The sequence below is a fragment of the Camelus dromedarius genome, chromosome 8, assembly GCF_036321535.1.
Source record: "Camelus dromedarius isolate mCamDro1 chromosome 8, mCamDro1.pat, whole genome shotgun sequence".
In the NCBI taxonomy this organism is placed as follows: Eukaryota; Metazoa; Chordata; class Mammalia; order Artiodactyla; family Camelidae; genus Camelus; species Camelus dromedarius.
In genome coordinates this window covers 8,726,754-8,746,527 of record NC_087443.1, presented here as the reverse complement: position 1 = coordinate 8,746,527, position 19,774 = coordinate 8,726,754, and the positions used below count along the sequence as shown (strand labels likewise).

General features: G+C 40.8%; 1 protein-coding gene across 6 annotated transcripts in view; it reads left to right on the top strand.

The window, feature by feature from the left end:
- Positions 1-97: 97 nt before the first annotated feature.
- The window catches only part of TARBP1 (TAR (HIV-1) RNA binding protein 1), a 60,866-nt gene continuing 41,189 nt past the window's right edge, over positions 98-19,774 (top strand). For 4 of the 6 annotated variants that reach the window (XR_010381837.1, XR_010381836.1, XR_010381835.1 and 1 more), the window contains exons 1-10: positions 98-1,077; positions 4,158-4,255; positions 5,669-5,738; positions 7,832-7,980; positions 8,974-9,026; positions 10,656-10,753; positions 13,158-13,293; positions 14,089-14,185; positions 15,580-15,669; positions 18,659-18,800. Coding sequence is in view for 3 of the 6 variants with exons in the window: in XM_064487882.1 (XP_064343952.1) it covers positions 144-1,077; positions 4,158-4,255; positions 5,669-5,738; positions 7,832-7,980; positions 8,974-9,026; positions 10,656-10,753; positions 13,158-13,293; positions 14,089-14,185; positions 15,580-15,669; positions 18,659-18,800 (1,867 nt within the window). In the remaining 3 variants the exon portion in view is untranslated. The remainder of the gene's footprint in view (positions 1,078-4,157; positions 4,256-5,668; positions 5,739-7,831; positions 7,981-8,973; positions 9,027-10,655; positions 10,754-13,157; positions 13,294-14,088; positions 14,186-15,579; positions 15,670-18,658; positions 18,801-19,774) is intronic. The other 2 variants (XM_031460885.2, XM_031460884.2) reach the window with 1 other exon arrangement.

The following is a 19,774-nucleotide window of genomic DNA, read 5'->3' as shown; positions in this document are numbered from 1 at the left end:
GTCAAAAGCGCGCAGAGAGGACCAAGGCGGGAAGCCAAGCCCCCTACCTGCGGGCGCGCGCCCGGGCCAGCCGCGCACGCGCACGCACTCGCGCACGCCGGCTCCTTCCTTTGGGCGCCCGGCCTCGGCGGCGCGCGGGGCAAATGGAGTGGGTGCTCGCGGATGCGCTGCTAGCGCAGAGCCGGGACCCCCGGGCCCTGCTTGGGGCGCTGTGCCGCGGGGAGGCGTCCGCGGAGCGCGTGGAGACGCTGCGCTTTCTTCTGCAGCGACTCGAGGACCAGGAGGCCAGCGGTGCCGGCGGCGCGGGCGCGCTCCCGGAGGCGGCGCGCGAGGTCGCGGCCGGGTACCTGGTGCCGCTGCTGCGGAGCCTGCGTGGGCGACCCGCGGGCGGCGCGGACCCCGGCTCCCCGGCCCACCAGCGCCGGCGCCTGCTGAGGGCGGCGGGCGCGGCCCTGCGCTCGTGCGCCCGCCTCGCCGGGGGCCCGCAGCTGGCGGCCGCGCTGGCCGAGGAGGCGCTGCGCGACTTAGTCGCCGTGGGGCGGGCGCCCGGCCTCGAGGGGGCCTCCGAGGCGGCCGTGGAGGTGCTGGCGGCCGTAGGGCCCTGCCTGCGGCCCCGCGAGGACGCGGCGCTGCTGGAGCGGGTGGCGCAGGCCGCCCTCGGCCTGGCGCTGGGCGGGGACGAGGCGGGGCCTGCCGAGGACGCGGCGGCGCTGGTGGCCGGGCGGCTGCTGCCGGCCCTGGGCCAGTGCGGCGGGGCGGCGCTGCGGGCCGTGTGGGGCGGGCTGGTCGCGCCTGGGGCGCCCTCGGGGCCGGGCCGCGTCGGGCCGCAGCTGCTGGTGCTCAGCGCCCTGGCCGAGAAGCTGCTGCCCGAGCCCGGCGTGGAGCGCGCCCTGGCCGCACGCGAAGCCGGCCCGGACGCGCGGCGCTGCTGGCGATTCTGGAGGACCGTGCAGGCCGGGCTGGCCCAGGCCGAGGACGCCCTGACGCGCAAGCGGGCGCGCTATTTGCTGCAGCGCGCGGTGGAGGTGTCGGCGGAGCTGGGGGCGGAGTGCGCGTGCGCCCCCCAGGAAGGAACTGGTACTTGTCCCTCTGTTCCTCTGCCCATCCCTGCCTGACTTTCTGGGGGGGGAGGTCCTCTGCTTCCGACAGTCAGCTCCAGGGGTCATCTCCGCGATCCATACAGAATTTGGTTATTCTCATGGTTCCCAGAAAGCCCGAAAAACCTGGGGAACGTCATCTCGACGTTGTTCTTTGAAGTGACAACAAATCACTGCAATAGTCTGCATTTCCTCACCTTTCTGACCCACAGCAGTGACATACTGCATCCACGCAGTAATTCAGGAAGGGGACTGAGCCCCTGCAGGATTTTACAGACCAAATTGTTCCTATATCGTGGTAGGTCCGTTCTAATGAAGGGCTAGAGCCCATCAGAGCAGTAGGAAAACTATTTGCAAGTACTGATCGGTGAATTGACTCTTGAGTGTTAGAATTTTGTCCTGGAAACCATCACACTCTTGAAATTTCTCTTGGTAGTTCTCTAAACAGGATTTGTTCAGCATATGGGCCTTAAGTCGACCTTTTGAGGATATTTTTGCAATTCATTGAAAAGAATGAGGTTTTAATTTTTTTCTAACATTCTGAGCCTGTGTAGGAATGAATTCCTACCGCTTTACTGCAGAACAAGAGCAGATGAAATAGCAAGGCCCTTCAGTTTGGTTACTTCGCTGAAGTATGTGAAAGTCATCTTAAGTTCATTCTGAGCTGTCAAAATCCAAAGTGGATTGAGTGATTCAAAACTGCCTCAGTAGATGCAAATTTTCTAGTCTTTCACCTGTAGCTATGTAATTATTTATACTGGTAAAGGATTTTTGCTTGGTTGAAGTTGTGAGGAGATTAGATTTTTCTGTAAGTTGAAAACATGAGATAGTAATATTTTAATGGTCCGTAAGTTGGTGATCATCCAATAAGAGTTGTCACTGGAAAACATTTTTAAAATTACCTAAGTTAAACATGCGTTTATTTTAAAGAGTCAATCCTCCTGCAGATTTAAAGATAATGGTCTTTCCATGCTTGCCCCTCCCCCCTAGTTTCCCTCCTTTCAGAGAGATCAACCACTTTTACCTCTTTTAGCTGATTATTTTGGTATTTGCCCTCTATCTTGAAATAATCTAGTTATATCATAAAATCCTTTGTCATACTTATCATTTTGGTTAAGTGTGGGTTCAACATTTACAAAATTATGACCATGAAAATACTGTTCACAGGTGATGTATGTAGTAAACTATGATGATTTTTTCCTTCCTGCAGGTTTTTCCTAGATTTGTGTCATTTTAAAATTTGCTTGGTTATCTCCATGCTTATCACTAATTCAGCCCCAAATTCTTAGTTGTCTAAATCTTTGCTGTACAAAGTCAGATCATCCGGCATTATAAACTTTCCCAAAGAAGTCTCTCCCGGTGCCCTCTTACAAGCTCAGCCTGGTGCACAGCTGACATTCTTAGATCTGCCTTCACCATCATCCAGGGGATTCCCTTTACCTGAGTCCTGTGTTGGAGCTCTTGTTTCCTGGAGTTCATATCTTCTTTTTTGGTTTACTCATTTATTTTGTTGTAGTTCATTTTCCATTAGTTTCCTGAGATAATTTTTTTCTGATAAAAAATTTTAAGACCTTGCATATCTGATAATTTTGTCAAAGGATCCTTAATTTCTGATGTTTTTATTTCTGCCCTTTCCATCTGACACTTTTTTTTATAGTTTTCATCTCCTGAAAGTCCCCATCTGTTCGTGCATGTTGTGTATCTTTTCTGCTAGATTCTTTAACATACTAATCATCTTGATTATGTACAAGTTCTATACCTGGACCATCACTAAGCCTGGTATTGTTTTCTATTTTATCTCTTGGCATTGGGACCACTTGACCTTTGAAAACTTGTCAAAATTTTATTTTATTTCTTAACTGATTTTTATTTTAGTGACCATCACTTCCTCTTCTGCTTGGCCAGAGGCAGAACAGTTTGTGTGTCCTGTCTATTCTTGGGAGGCGTCCTGCCCTTTGGAATTCACAACTCCTGGTTGCACTGCAACCTCAGCTCTCTGACGGGCACCCCCAAAAGCTTAGGCTCCTGTAGATTATCCAGCCTTTTCTCTTCGTTGGTATGGCAGTCCTGTTCTCATGTGGCTTTTTATGTCCCAAGTGGGAGCCAAGACCAAGCATGTCTAGAGCCTTTGTTTTGCTCTCACATTTGATCATTTGATCGAAGGTTTGATTGGGGTAGAGGTCTAGCTTGAAAGACATTGCTGTTCAAGATTTTAAAGGCGTTGATCTGTTGTCTTAGAAGCTAGAGCTTCTGTTGTTACTGGGTAGAAGTCTGGAACCATCCTGAACCGTGTTTGTTTAGATGTGATGTTTTCTCCGTGGAAGATCGTGGAGGCTGTGTCCCTGGGATTCCGCTGTTCCAGTTTTGGCATGGGCCTGTTTATACCCCTGTGCTGGGCACTTGGTGGGCCTCTTCCATCTGGAAATCATGTCCTTTGGTTCTGGGAAATTTTCCCAAGTGACTTTGCTTTCCTTCCTCCCTGTTCACTTTCTGTCCTCTTTTTGAATATTGGACCTCCTGGACTGGTCTTCAAGGCATCTTTTCTCTCCGATTTTCTATGGTTTTGTCTTTTTGCTCCACTTCCTGGGTGATTGCCTCAACTTTATTTCCAGTCCTTTCTTTGAGTTTCTTGTTTTTGCTGTCAGCTTGTGTTCTCATGTGATCTTTTTCATTCTTGGATTCTCTTCTTTTTAATAGTGTCTATTCTTATATCATAACTGCACTGTTTTCTCTTACCTCCCCTTAAAATATTCGTGAAAGTTTTTTTCTTGTTTAGGTTTTCTTTTTCCTGCATAGTTTTGTTTTTTCTGGATTTCCTTATTTGTTTGTTTTAGTCTCAATCTTTGGAGGCTTCTCTGGATGTCTGGTGACCCTTAGATACTTGCTCAAATTTAAGAACGTAGAACCAAAAGTCATGTTTAAAGCTCTCTATTGTTAGAGAATGCAATGTTTGGTAATAGTGGCGTAATTTTAAGAACTACTGTCATTTAGAAACTTAATGAAGTTTTCTACTTTAGGAACTAAGTCTTGGAACTAATTTTATTTTTTAAACCATATTAGGCCCAAGTCTGTTTTGGTGGTCTGAGAAGAAAAAAGATGAGCTGCTAAAGTTTTGGGAAAACTATATTTTAATTATGGAAACTTTTGAAGGAAATCAGGTAAGTGTTTTCCTATATTAACAGTCCTATGTAGATGCAGGTTTTTATTTTCTTTTCTTCAAACATTCTGTAAAATTAAAAAAGACAAAAAGACCAGCTTGGATATAGCATAATAGAATACAAGTGTACTTTGTTTCCTGGCGTAGATGCAATTTAGAATTGAATATAAGCTCAGGAAATTAAAGAATACTTTCAGTTGACTTAAATTATCATTCAGAGAATTTGGTGTATTCGATCTTCTCTGACATTTACTTCTTAAGCGTTTGTTAGTTTTTAGTTCCTTGATGTTATGAGTAATCAACAAAAGAAATACACACTTAGGAAAATATTACTTAAAGTCAAAGGTAAATTATTATTAAGTAATTATTAGTCCTTTGAGTTTGTTTTTGCTTTTCTTTTTAGTTTTTTTGGTTTCTTTTTGTCTTTGCATACGTGGTCCTGAGAATGGAAAGTTGAAAAATCATTTTCAGTTGACTTTGAGTTCGTGTTTTTAGCATCATGGAATTTTTTAATTGAGAGGAATCTCTTAAGATTACCTAATGCAGTGCAGTGGTTCTCAAACTGTAACAGTCCTTAAAGTCTCCCAGGTGGCTTAAGTATAAATTGCTGGATCTGGTACCCCAAGTTTCTGATTCAGTAGGTCTGAGACGGGACCTGAGAACTTGAATGTTTTACATGTTCCCAGGGGAAGCCCTGGTGTAGGGGTTCCCAGTCTGTAAGCTGCAGGCCACTCTGGGGCCAGCCGTCTGTCGAGTCGTTACCAGGTGTCAGTGCAAACGCACACTGAGCGCGGTGTGGCCTGAAATGAGGAATTACTCACATGTGCTAAATATATATGCAGATGCTTGGATGAGGAGTAGAGAAAGTCATATGGAATTTTATGGTTTTCCTTAATCCGTAGATCTGTTAAGATCTCACTATTCAGAAATTCCGATTTACCATTAGTTGGAAGGACGTATAAATTAGCCTCTGGTATCTACAGCGCAGTCTAAGAGTAAGGAGCACTGAACTCTGACTGGCTCTGCTTCTAAATGTGTGACCCTGAACGACGTGAGTGACTGAAGTGTTTCAGTGTTTTTTCCTCCTTGTGGTGTAGTGGTGTTATCGGCCCTGCCTGTTTCCCGGGACCGTTGAGGACTACACGACGTCCTTTATGCTCAGGCTGTGATTGTGACGTGACTGCAGCTGTGTTCTGGGTTGCATTTGTTAGCTTTGCCACACTCCGTCTCACAGCCCTGAATTCATACAGTTGAAAAACTGGGCAATCAGGCACCTTCTGCGTATTTATTATGCATAGTGGGGAGGTGGGGGGCGGGGAATAGAAGAGCTACTGTTATATAAATAGATGAAAAATTCTTTTAAGTTTTTAAAGGTGAGTTTTCATTTCATATGGCTTTTTGCTTTTGTTTTCAGATACATGTTATAAAGCCAGTTTTACCAAAGCTAAACAATCTGTTTGAATATGCAGTGTCAGAGGAAAATGGTAATACTTCCATTTTGATTTTTTATAACATTTCGTTTTTCCCCTTGATTTTATAACAAACGCTGTTCATTGTGGAGGATGTTTATGAATAAATGAATTTGCCGCCACCAAGAGCCAGCTGTTGACATTCCAGATACATACCCTGTGGGTTGATTGTAGTATTTTTTTCTCACTCAGCGGTGGTATCCAAATGCATTTACCTATATCCTTAAATAGTCCTTGAGAATTTAATGCCAAGTGGCTGCAGAGTTTTCTATAATTTAGAGGTATGGTAATTTAATAAGCTTTTGATTATGAAAAATTTCAGACATTTATAGAAAACGAGTTGATATGATGAACCCTCATCACCCAGCTTCCACAGTGAGCGGCTTGTGGCCAGCCTCTGCCTTACACATAACCTGTCTCGAATGATTCTGAGGCACATTCCTAGACAGCACATCATTTCATCTGAAATTATTTCAGTATATAGCCTTAAGGGATAAGGACTCTTTGGTAATGTTTTAATGATGGCATATTATGCATTTTTAATTTTATATTTTAACTGCTTTCCATTCTTATTCTCCATATATCTGTTTCATTGTTTGAGTTGCTTTCTTGGGGTTTCAGTTACTGCTCTGTAGGTTGGACTTCTTAGGAAGAGAAAATTCCAAGGTATTGTTTTAAATTTGGTTTTAGGTCCTTAATCAGTACGGTATTATGTGAGCATTTTAGGAGAAATAAAGTGAAGCCTGGAGAGCTTCCTAAAATTATTTTATGAAATTAGGTTTAGATCAGTGGAAAAGCTAAATGTAGGCTGACGGTGTCTTGTATTCACATGAATGATAAAGTGCTTCATGATCGTGTTTACACATGAGATTAACCTAGGTAAGTGAGTTGTAGGCCTGCTTTAGGTAATTACAGCTTTAACAGCTTGAGCCCATTAGGGACTGAGCTTTACTAGCTGATTGCTGTGCTTGTTTTCTGATACACTGGGGTTTTTCTCAGACCGTAAGAATCTACAGTTCCACCGGGGGCTAGAATTTAATTCAATCCTGTTGTGACTTCACTTATGCATTTACTATTAAAACGATTCTCTTATTACCATGTTTTGCCCTCAACTCATGGCAAACCAAATCAAATAGCAGTGACAGATTTTGAAAAATTACCATTGCCAAAGAACTGAACAGGCATCTTGCTGTAAATTACACACACACAAATGGATTGATTTATTCATAGAATGCGAGAGCTGAAAAAAATGCTGTATTTTCAAAAATAGAATTAGGATATTTCAAAAGAGTTAAAGTATCTCTAAAATGCTTATAGATTTAATTTTTTGTTCCTCACTCATTTATATATTTGCTTAATAGATGTTTACTTTAGTGTCCAGAGCATCCTAAACACTGGGCTAAATTGGTGAGACAGATGTTCTGCACTTGATTTTTGTCTGTTTTCCATGAACCAATAGTTTTGATCATAAGTCCCATACAAGAGGCTGAAATGGACTGTCCAGGGAGCGAGGCCACGCCCTGGAGAGGGCAGGCAGGAAGGGCCTGCCTGAGGAATGACGTGGAAGTTGAGGAGGGGGCTCTGGGTGCCGGAGCCCTGAGACGGGACCAGAGGAGCAGAACAGGGAGGCACAGGATAGTGGTTGGGCGCGGTAAGCCTGGGATTGTTGTCAGGGTCAGTTCCTGCCTTGTTCTGATTCTGTTACGAGGTTTGAGAAGCCACTCAAGGGTGTTGAGCAGAGGGGAGAGAGTTTCAGGTTTCTGTATGAGAAACAAATGGAAGTAAGGTAAGAGAAAAGTGGACTGAAACCACCCCAGATCTAAGGTTCCAACCCGCGTGCGTGGGGTAACATTTAACTTTTGTACCCTGTAGCTGCCATAGCATTTGCTTGCGGTCTTTCTAAATAAAACTATCTGAAAATGGAATACTGAAGTTATTTTGGCCCCTTAGTGATTACATACTCTTGGGTGTGATTAAAAAGAAACTCAAGTTCGTAGCGGTGCGGGGAAATTAATGTTTGTGCGTGTGATTGTTTATGAATATATCGTCCACTGTGTAGGGACACTGTGTGAGAAGCAAATGTCAGCGCTGCGTGTTTATTTCCACAGGATGCTGGCTCTTCCACCCATCCTGGCACCTGTGTATTTATAAAAGAATGTTTGAAAGTGAAAACAAAATCCTGACCAAAGAAGGCGTTACCCATTTTTTGGAGCTGTGTGAAACAAGGGTTCTCCCATTTTCACCAGAATTTTCTGAGGTAATGACAGTGATTCCGTCCACACGTTGCCTCTGTCAAAGGACGAAAGGCGAAGGCATCCATTGCAGCAGATGAGATCTTCAGAAATAAATACTAGGGCTCTAAGATTATGAGTAACATTTTACAGATTTGCGTACGTCAAATCCTGTTTCTCTAAACTCAGCTATCGTACTTGGAAAGACTTCCTGTAATGTAGTTTGCCGACAGGCTGCTGGCCTCGTGACCAGTGTGGAAAAGCAGCTCTTCGGTGTCAGTGTTCTGAGCAGAAGTCAGCAGCATGAAGACTGCGCCAGAAGCTTGTCGGCGGTCCTGTTCCACGGTCCTGAGTCTCTGAAGTCTTGCTGCTTGTCCAGTGATGCTGCGCCTCCAGTTATCCACTGTATTGAGCATACGTGGCCTTTTGAGCTGTGTTATTAGCGTCTACACTTCCATTTGTCAGAAAGCACCCAAAGCAAAGAGATTGTGACGATCACAGCTGTGCTTTCAAGTTTTATATTATGGTGCCTGTGAGCCATACGATCACTGACTCGGGGATGGTAATTGAGCCCCCCTTTAGAGGGAGCCTGAGTAAACTTCCCTCATTGTCCCACTGCGTGGATAGTGCTGGACTAGGCACCGTTCCCTCCATTCCCCACCTCTTGCTCTCCTGTGAGCTTGCTTTTGTCTAGTGATAGTTTTGAGGATAGACTTCCACATTTTCCACCATGTGTTCCTCCTTTGGATTCCTTCCTTCCTTCTTAACATGTGTATTCTCTTCTCAGTGTTCCGTAGGTTTTTATCAGGTGGCAAAATTAGATATTTTGTCATTCTGGTGGAATTAAGTTGTCCTCCAAGGCTGTCATAAGCTAACCTCCAGCAGAAGAGATGAGCTTTGCTTATAACAGCTCTTCTGTTGCCTGTGTAGGATGTGCAGGTGGGGCAGGCTGACTTTTCAAAATTACAGTTACAACTTAACACCAAATACTGTTTTCCCTTTTTTTTTTCTTTTTTTAGTTTATTGTTGGACCATTGATGGACGCACTTTCAGAGAGCTCTCTGTATAGCAGGTAAACACGCATTGTTATCAAGCAGCCGTGCAGTGATACGCGCTTCATAGACAAGGGTAACGTGAGTGTGACAGTGACCAGGCTGTTTAATGCGTTTGATGCATAAGTACACGTTGCCTCACAGACGTCCAGCTCTTTCCTGCCATGTCGTCCCTTCTGCGTTTGTTACTCCTTCTGCCTTTCTTTTAGTTACGTCAGGTGTTCCTCTTTTTCTTTTCTCTCCTACTTGGGCCCTTCCATTCCTGGGCTTCCGGAAAGGGCATCTCACAGAGCTTTCTTTCCCTCCCTCCTGCCTGGTTTCCGCCCTCTTGGAAATTGTAGTGGTTTTGGCTAACCAACGCTTAACCCTTTATTTTCCCCTTTTGATTTTGACCCATAGAAAAGTTGTGAGGATAATACACACATGCTCATTTGCCTTCTACCCACTTCCCTACATGATAATGATTTGTCACATTTGTTTAATCGTCACCTCTCTCCCTCTGTATGTGTGTGTGTGTGTGTGTGCATCTGTTCCTTAGTTTTGTCTGCTGAGCAGTCTGTCCATCGTTCATCCATCCATATTGAAATCCATCCGTTAATGCACCCACTTCCAGAGCAGCACCACGGGGCCCATTCTGACTTCCCCATTTCCATATCTGATGGGGCGGCCGTTCTCCAGAATACATTATTTATTTTCCACCTTTACCCTTTGTCAAAGTTGATAATGAGAAGAGTTTGTCTGTGTTGTGTCTTGCCCTCATTTTCTGAGCATCATCTGTACCCTTGAATTACATCTTCAAAATGTCCTTCGCTTTTGAAATTGTTACCTTTCTAACTCTGATAATTAAATTTATATTTGCAAGTCTTTTTTTTGGTATACCTGTAACAGAAAAAACCCTCACCACCAACTTCTTTAAAATTTTTAGATTAGTCTAAGTTATATTAATATTTAGTTCTATTTAATAAATATCAAAAGAGCAGAGCAATGGTTGATTTGAAAATTATTTTTAGTTTTCAGATACTTTGTTACTATTGAATCATTTTCTGAAGCAGTTAGGCAGCTGGAGAGCAGTAACACCAGCTTGGTGCTTTCTGAAGGCACGGACAGACGTGTTCATTGTGCAGCACCTTCAGTTTCCGGGCACACTCATTTGTTCAAGTAACAGGTGATGTTCCTGGCAAAAGTGGATGGCAGGCAGGAAGGAAACACGGCTTTAGTAGATGTTACAAATTAAATGCTCTTTCAGAAGTGATTTATTACCAACCTACGTCTTTCTATGAATGTTACTTCTTTAAAATTATTGGATTATGTGTTGGAAACAGTAAAATATAATTTTAAATTGTCACTTTTAGACTTTTTTTAAATGATACTATTTGGCAAGATTCACATGTGTGTCAGAGAAAGTACCGTAAAAAGGAAGTCCGTGCCTGCTCAGATAGAGCACACCACTCACTTCCGTTTTCCTGGGAGATCTGGATGTTTTTGGGACCAGGAGGAGCCTCACGATCTTTCTGAAAAATAAAATGCAAATTCAGGAAAAGAATATAGTTTTATTGTTGAAACACACTTGGGCCATATTGCATTTAGTTTCAGTATACTTATTTGTAAATAGATTTCAATTTTTTTTTTTTTCCTCCATTTGTCTATAGGTCCCCAGGCCAGCTGATAGGAAGTGGTTCACCATTGGGACTGAAGTTACAGAAGTTTTTAGTTGCTTACATTTCTCTTCTTCCAGAAGAAATAAAAAGTATGTGTCTGCAAAGAGTTTCTTTTTAATTTATTAGCTTAAATTTTTAAAATTTTTAATTTGTTGATTATAAGCACTATCCTATGACTATTACAATCAGTATTGTCAAGATAGTTCCGTTTTCCAGGATATGGAGATTTTGTCAGAATTGAACAGGCGTCCGTGGACTTTGAGTACACCCTTTACTGCATTGGTGTGCCATGGAAGCGGCTTTTTAATGTGTGCTGCAGTTTGCCATTCTTTCTAATTGTCTCTATTCAGTTTCAAAAATCAGCAAAATAGTTTGGAGAAAGAAAGAACCTGGGCTTAGGAGAAAGTTGTAAACAGAATATCCATTGTGGCAGACTTGCCTCTTTGTAGGTACTGACTCGGAAAGATAAGGAAAAATTACTGCTTTTTGTAAGACCTTGTGTCCCAGAAATATCCCACTTTTTCAGGCTGGAGACGTGTTATTCTTGCTGATGAAACATGTTGGTAAACAAAGCACAAAGCCAGTGTTATTTTGCTTGCTGATCCACAGGATTTACTCTGCTTTCTAAATCTTTATTTCATTATGGGCTTTGTGACCCTTGCTATGAAATATATGTATTTTTTTCTTTGGTATTTAATGTGCAAACAGGGTGAACCTGGTTATTTTATTATTACCAATAGTGATATCTATTCAAAAGTCAGGAAAGGGAAAAGATGGTCATCTGTGTAATCACGGCTTTAGGTTTACAGAATATTGATTGTTTTAATTAAAAAAAAATTAAAGTGGCGATAGTACCTGTCAGAGCTACTCTGTGGCTTGCTAGAGTTTGGAAGTTTACAGTCTGGGGATGAATTTGCTGATCCCGTTGCCTGTAGCACAGTGAGTGAGAGGATAGTGGTCAGCTATCCTCTTAGAGGCTGGGGGCCTGGTGTCTGTGGCAGTGCCGGGCACCTGGTAGACCCTTGTCCAAGTTAAGACTGTGAAATGGAAGTTTGGCTGTTACCACGTTCCTCGTGTCATGTGTCGGGTGTTAGTCCACCAGAAGGGAGGGCAAGTGAGACGTCTACTTACACTTTTTACTTTGTAGTTTGATTTTCAGTCAACAATTTCCAGTGTTGTGCTAGACACTTTGGGAGATATAAAATACAGGTAGCACCCTTCTAGGAGCTCCCAAGGATTTCCTAAAAATCATTCTACAGTGATGATCTGAGGAAGCAGTCAGATTTTCATTAACTACATGGCATGAAGGTCCTTAAGGTATCACACATCAGCAGAGAATGCACAATAAAGCACCACCCCTTTGTTATCTCAAAATGGTTTAATTATAGTGATTAGATCCAGGGGAGGTAAGAAATAGCCTGTGAGAAAGATCTGATACTATTGTTTGCAGATACCAGAGGCCAGTTACCCTTGCTATTTATCCTGTTTTTGTTTTTTTTAATATCTGTAACAGAAGAATGGCTTGCAACAGTAAAAAATGTATCTTTTACCTTAACTTTAAAAATATATATAACTTCATGGTTACTAGAATCTCTGTAATATAGTAGAATACTTACCTTATTAAAAGGAATTAAATGGAAATAATGTTGATTTTTTTTTTCCAACAGCCTTTTTGAGGTATAATTCACATACCACAAAATTTATTCTTTTAAATTGTTCAGTTCAGTGGTTTTTAGTATAATTACAAAGTTGTGCACCCATCATCACTAATTCCAGAGTATTTTCATCATCTGGGGAAGGAAATTCTGTGCCGATAAACAGTCACATTTCATTCTCCGTGTCCCCAGCTCCTGTCAGCTAATTTACTTTCTGTCTGTATTCTAAATTTTTCATATAAAAAATTTGTGTATTTGTGTATTCTAAACATTTCATATAAAAGAAATCATATAATATGTGGCCCTTTATTTTATGCCTGGCTTCTTTCACGTAGTATAATTCATCTGTATTGTAACATGTATTCATATTTCATTCCTTTTTGTGGCTGAATAATATTCCACTGCAGAGATACTTCACATTCTATTTATCTGCTCATTGGTTGGTAGATGTTTCTGCTTTTAACTGTTATGAATAACTCCTTTGAATATTCACAGAACAAGTTTTTGTATGAACATAGTCTTTCACTTCTCTTAGTTATATACCTAGGAGTGGAATTACTGGGTCGTATGATAACTCTGTGTTTAGCTTTTAGAGGAGCTGCCTGTTTTCCACAGTAGCTGCCCCGTTTTGCATTCCCACCGGCAGTGGATGAGTTTAGTTTCTCCATGTCCTTGTGAACAGTGGTTACTATCTGTCCTTTGAATTAGCGCCGCCCTAGTGGCTGTGCAGTTACATCCTTATGGGTTTGATTTCCATTTCCCTGCGTGATGTCTGATGGTGTTGAGCATCTTTTCATGTGCTTATTGGCAACAGTGATTCCTTAAAACTTTCTTTCAGGTAGTTTCCTGTTAAAGTTTATTCAGAGGATGACAAGTAGACATTGGTGTGCTGTTCCCATTCTGTTTCTGTCTAAGGCTTTGGCAAACATCCCAAGATGTAAAGCCCTGGGTATAGAAGGCCTTCTTGCCCTCAGGTAATTTACTCTGTGTGTGTTCACATATGCTTATTTGTCAAAACTTTCCATTAGTAAATTTTGTTTTCCCTTCTGCTTTAACCCATAGTGAGTGGTTTTAGTTAATACTGGCATTGGCATTTTTTTTGCTCTTAATTTTATATAAGAAAAAAGTAAATTTAAAAAAACTATTATTTATATAGTTGAACTTGTTTTGTTTTATGAATTACTAATTTAAATATAGCATAACTTATACATATGTACTAATATATATTAATGTATGATATATAAGGCTATATATAAAAATACATAAAGCTAATATATAATATATTATGTATACTAATATATGCTAATTTAAAGGTATCAATGTAAATATATTTATATAAATGTAATGTATTTAAATACTAATTTAAATATATTAAATAAGAATTTAGATATATTACATTTATATAAATACATACTGTTGGATTTTGATCACTTTAAAATAAGGCCTGTAAGTTGTTTTTATTATGTTGGTATGTAGGAAACTAGAGAGAAAATATCCAATGGCAATATTAATTACAAAGTACTGGAAAAAAATGTAAAATTCTTACTTTGAAAGTATCTTCATTTATAGTCTTACTTTTAAAAGAGATTTGTTTCCTATTAAAATTGAGCTCTGTTTGAGGCCTTAGTGGAAAATAGCAGCTTTGAGACACTCCTGGCAGTGACCTTGTGCATTAGAAAGTGTAGATGTTACCAGCCCAGGTGTCAGTGCTCACGAGTGATCAGAGCAGTCTTTGGGGTCATGACGTACATGTGTTTTTCCGGTGTCAGGGATGTCCTCCAGTGCACCATGATCACACATCAGATTCTGCTGAGAGGGGCGGCCCAGTGCTATCTCCTTCAGACGGCCATGAATCTAGTGGATGTGGTGAGTTTGTGTTTTCACTCATGTTAACTTCAGTTTACAAGTCTTTCTCAGTGGGTGGGTGTTCATGAAATAGCTTGACAGGCCTGTGCTGCTGTCCTTAGAAAGCCTGGATTGTCAGGCTGGCCCTGGGTGGTATCCGGGACCTGGGACTCCGGGAGGGCTCCCGCTGCCCAGCCCACTGCAGAGCAGCGCACTGTGACCGAAGAGCTCGTGCAAACAGTGTGGTTTATACTGAATAGTGGTGTCCCTCCCGGCCGCCTGGGACCCTGGTACGTGCTATAAAGAGGGTGTCTGCCCCCAAAACCCCTGGGTGCCGGGTCTCTGAGATCCCCTGGCCGACACTGTACGAGTTGGTGGGGTGACTAGGGGACATGCTGGGGGAGGGCGCTGGGCTGCTTTCACCTGGTTTCCTCGGCGTTTTTCTCCACATCTTCCAATAAATTGACATTCAAGGAATACATACTATATTCTGCATTTTTTACAGAGCCCACTATTGCTGAGAACAGGGGTCAGCAAACTTTCTTTTGTGAAGAGCTGGACTAGTATTCATTTCAGGCTTTTTGAGTCATTCTGTCTTTGTCACAATGACTCAAAAGCAGCCGTAGACCGATTATAAATAAATGGGCATAGCTCTGTCCCAGTAAAACTTTATTGACATGACGGGCTGTGAGTGGCTTTGCCAACACCAGCCCCTGGCTTACAGCCAGGTATCTTAACTGTAGACGTGCAGTCTTAGGGGAATGAAAAGGTCTAGGTGAGTTTCTTAAGGCAGGGGTCATTTTTGTGGCTTTGAAAAGTAGGGTTCACTTTTTAAAAATTTTTTATTTATATATTTTTATTGAAGTACAGTCATTTACAATGTGTCAATTTCTGGTGTACAGCACAATGTCCCAGTCATGCATATACATGCATATATTCATTTTCATATTCTTTTTCATTAAAGGTTAATTACAGGATATTGAATATAGTTCCCTGTGATATATAGAAAAAAAAATGTTTAATCTGTTTTTGTATATAGTGGCTAACATTTGCAAATCTTAAACTCCCAAATTTATCCCTTCCCACAAATTCACTTGATTTAAGCAATAAGTAATTTCTTACAGGATGTTTTTGTTTTTGCTTTTAGATTGTGATCATCTTGTCTCTAAGATGGTAACTTTGATTTTAAGGAAAACAGGTTGACAAAGTCATCTTTCATTTTATATAATGGTCGTTTTTAATCAGTATCTTCACTGTAAAAGTTGGATGTTATTTTCTTTTTGAAAAATAGCTTTTGAGTTAACTAATGGTGTTCTACTTTAAATAGTACGCTAGATTCCTTTTACACTGATTTCTTACACAGTTAAGAATTTAAATGACTAATTTTTTCAAACTGCCCTGTCCCCTGCCCCCAGGAGAAAGTGTCGCTTTCGGATGTCTCAACTTTTCTCATGTCTGTGAGGCAAGAGGAGTGCTTGGGACGACAAACTTCATTGTGGACAGAGGTGAGATTGCAATACGATTTTTGAAAACTTTGTGAGAAACTGTTCCTAGTAGAATTCATTTTATATAAAATATAGTGATTGCTTTGTTACTTATCAACAGAGATTTTAAAAAATCGTTTACTTTCATTGAGTGGACCTAACTAATAATGCTGCTAAGATTCTGGCGGACCAGTGGGAGACAGGAACTGTCTGGGACAGAGAGAGCCCTGTTTAGAGGAGAAGGTGGTGTCAGTGCTCAGATCTCGCTTCTGGGTGAGGTCTGCATTAGGAGTAGTGGTGGCATTAGACTCAGAAACAGTGAGAAATGCAAACTCATCTTTCTCTTTTCCTGTTCGTTCACTGCACTTTCATCTGCTCAGGGCCCCAAGCCTGACGTTTGACCAATTCATGATTCTTCCTGACTGTTTGCATCGAATTCACCATGAAACCCTCAGTCTCTTTACCCGTTTCCAGCTGTTGCTCTAGTGGAGACCCTCCCCTGGTGCCACCTCGGCTGTGGGGGCTTCTTCCTCCCCGAGAGCCTCCTCTGCTCCCCCCGCGGGGCAGGGCCTCCAAGTCCCCTTCCTCCTCCTCCGCTTCGTTTTTGAACAGAGGATGGGGGACTCAATTCATGCTACTGATGTTAGCACTTCTCTGTTACAGACTCGGCTGAATTCTAATCTGTGTCCTCTATAGGTTATATACTTTTTGAAGACAGGAACCTTTTTTTTTTTTAAATTTTGTATTTCTCCAGTGCCTAAGAGACCACTGAGACTCGGAATGTGATTATTTCCTTTAGAAAGCACCTCTGGCTTCGGGTGCACAGAGAGAAACGAGAAATCAGGTTGAACTATGTTAACACAATTCAGGCACAAAATAATGAGGGTGTAGAGTTAGGGTAATGGCAGAGGGAGTGAGGAAGGGGCTACCTGGGGCCTTTAAAAGTTTGAATTTCACTTAATTTTTTTGATCATAGTACATCTAATTAGGTGGAATCTGAAAAATTTGGAACTGTGGAAAGCAAGTAAAAATCACCTGTAATGCCAACCATCAAATCCATAGTTTTTAGTTTAATTCTTAATTTTTTGAATGTATGTATTCTCACTCTTGCTTATTTTGAATGATATTTTAATACATAGCGTATTTCTAAGCAAATTAAGGTTATATGTTTTGAATTTTATTTTTCATCTTCACATACATTTGAGTATTTTGCAGCATGTTGCTAAAGAATTCTCCAGTATGTGATATTTAAATATTAAGTTGTTGGAGGGGTGAGGTATAGCTCAGTGGTAGAGCACATGCTTAGCATGAACAGGGTCCTGGGTTCAATCCTCAGTACCTCCATTAAAAAAATAAATAAAATAAAAATTCAGTTGATTAACTATTTTAGGATTTATTTAATCAGTTCCATTTGTTGGACTTTTGCTTCAAATCTTATTTCATCTAGAAATGTGTACAGCTAAACGATAAGGATTTTAAAGGATCTAAGAAACAGACCCTTCTCACACCTAAAAATGTTAATTCGTTTATTGATGTCAAATATTCAGTGTTTAAATTTCTCCAGATGTTCAGTAAATGTGTTTTTCTGCTTTTTGCATTTTGTTTCTTCAGATATTGTTATTAACCAACATCCATAGTTTACATTAGGGCTCACCCTTCGTGTTGTACATTCTGTGGGCTTTGACATGTACCCACCATTATAGTGTCACACAGAATAGTTTTACTGCCCAAAATATCCCACGTCCACCCATTCACTCCTCTCTTCTCTTTCTGCCCCAAACCTCTGGCAGCCACTGATACTCCCCTGCCTCTGTAGTTTTGCCTTTTCCAGAAAGTCATTTAGTTGGAATCATACATTATGAAGCCTTTGCAGATTAGCTTCCTTCACTAAGTAACATGCCTTTAAGATTCTTCCATGTCTTGTTGGGGGAGGGTATAGCTCATTGGGTAGAGCAAGTGCTTAGCATGCATGAGGTCCTGGGTTCAATCCCCACTACTTCCTCCAAGAATAAATAAATACTAAATAAACCTACTTACCTCCCCCAACCAAAAATAAATAAATTTTTTTTTAAAACCTAAAAAAAAAAAGACTCTTCCATGTCTTTTCATGGCTTGATAGCTCGTTTCTTTTTATCACTGAATAATATTTCATTGTCTGGATGGACCATTGTTTATCTGTTCACCAACCAAAGGATGTCATGGATGCTTTTAAGTCCTGGCAATCATGAATAAAGTTGTTATAAACATTTATGTACATACAGTTGTGAAGACATAACTTTTCATTTGGGTAAATACCAAGGAGCATAGTATTTGGATGGTAAGAGTGTGTTTAGTTTTTTTAAGAAGGTGCCTTCCATCTCCACGGTGCCTCGTGTCTGTGGTTCCTCCACATCCGAGGACTCATACAACCACGGGTCGTGTTGTACCGTAGCCTGTGCTGTGCAAGAATATCCTTGTGTAAGTGGACATGTGCAGTGCAAACCCACGGTCAGCAGTCAGCGGTGCTTTAAAAAGCACATGTGATCGAAAGTAAACTTGCAAGAAGGGCGGGAACTTTAATTATAACTTACATTTCAAATTCTACATTCTCTCAAAAACAACATATCCTTGTTTGAGTATATGAAGCTGGAATGAATTTTAATTTAAGGTTGTAATTTGCTTTGCATGATGTTATTTTTCACAGAGGGATATTCTTTAGAACACCTTCCCAAAAGATGCATTTTATATTAGGTGCTTTAAAAATTCTTTCCTGTTAAGAAGTTTATGAATTCTTCGAGGAGATTAGAAAACACACACACACGTATGTATATGTACATATACATAGACATACTTTTTCTTGTCTGCACTATCTGGGGAACTCAGTGATGATAATAAACATTCTGTTACTTTGTTATGTTTGGTCATTTAAATTCAGTTAATTGTGGAAGAAAGAAAACTGACTTAAAAGATACAAGAAACCCTTTATTCAGTGAGTCTTTTAAAATAAAGTAATAACTGTTTTCTTTTCCAGCTCTGTGATTGGTTGTGTGTTAATGAAAGCTGTTTTAGACGAGCCTCAATTGGTAGTTCTACTGGACTCCACGAGACGTCGACTTTAAATGCTTACGTCAAGAGCCTCGTCCAAGAATATATCAAGTCACCTGCCTGGGACCGTAAGTCTGAAATCGTCTTTATGGATTGATGTAACTGAATGTTTTCAAAGAACTTTTTACTAGTTTTTCAGATTGAGATACAGGCTTCACCAAATGCATGCTGACTTACTGATTGCAGACCTGTATTGCAGAGAAATAATGTGAATAACAGAAGGTGAAAATACTCTTTCCTAACTTGTACTTTATCTGTTCTTGGACTTGAAATTTTAAGGTTTTCTAAATGTTTTAAGAAACTAGTAAGTCGCCAGAGTAGGAACAGATACCAAATCAATTTATTAATTTATTCTACAATTACTGAATCTTTGTCAGCGAGATCTTGCAAGTGTGTTTTTGGAGCCTCTGTAGTGGAAATATTTGTTGATAAATCTATTCCTCTTTTGTTTGTTTTTAAGCATGACATTTAGTGTGAACTGATTGTGAAAAGTAATTCAGAGAAAAATTAGGTTTGAAAGGATGGTTTTAGTTTTTATTCATACCAAACACTTAGCAAAGATCAGTTTTGCATCTTCTTTGGGGAAATATGTAAGACTTCATGAGGGAAGAACCATTAGCAGATTCATTAATTAGGATTCTTTTTACATTTCCACTGCTTCCTCGTCATTAAAGTCATTAGTGGTAATTTGGGTAAGTTACGTCTTTAAATTTAACGTGTCTTATATTTCTTAGCTTTGTCTCAGACCAAGTCATTTTCATCTTCTGATTTCTCTAATCTGATCATGGAATAGGTTTTAAATGACCAGGTAATTATCCTCCCAAAATACATGAGTTTATCTGTTTATCCTTCTTAGAATAACATTTCTCTTTTGTGTTTTATTTTCTCTATGGTCTAATAAATTTTCCTTGTGGTAACTTGGAAGATTCTTTTGCTAGGCCTGTAAAAGTAAATAAATTTTAGTTCCTACTAGAGTAAACATAGATTAAACTCTCTAAAATATCTATGGAACTTCTTAATTCAGAGTATACAACAGCATCAG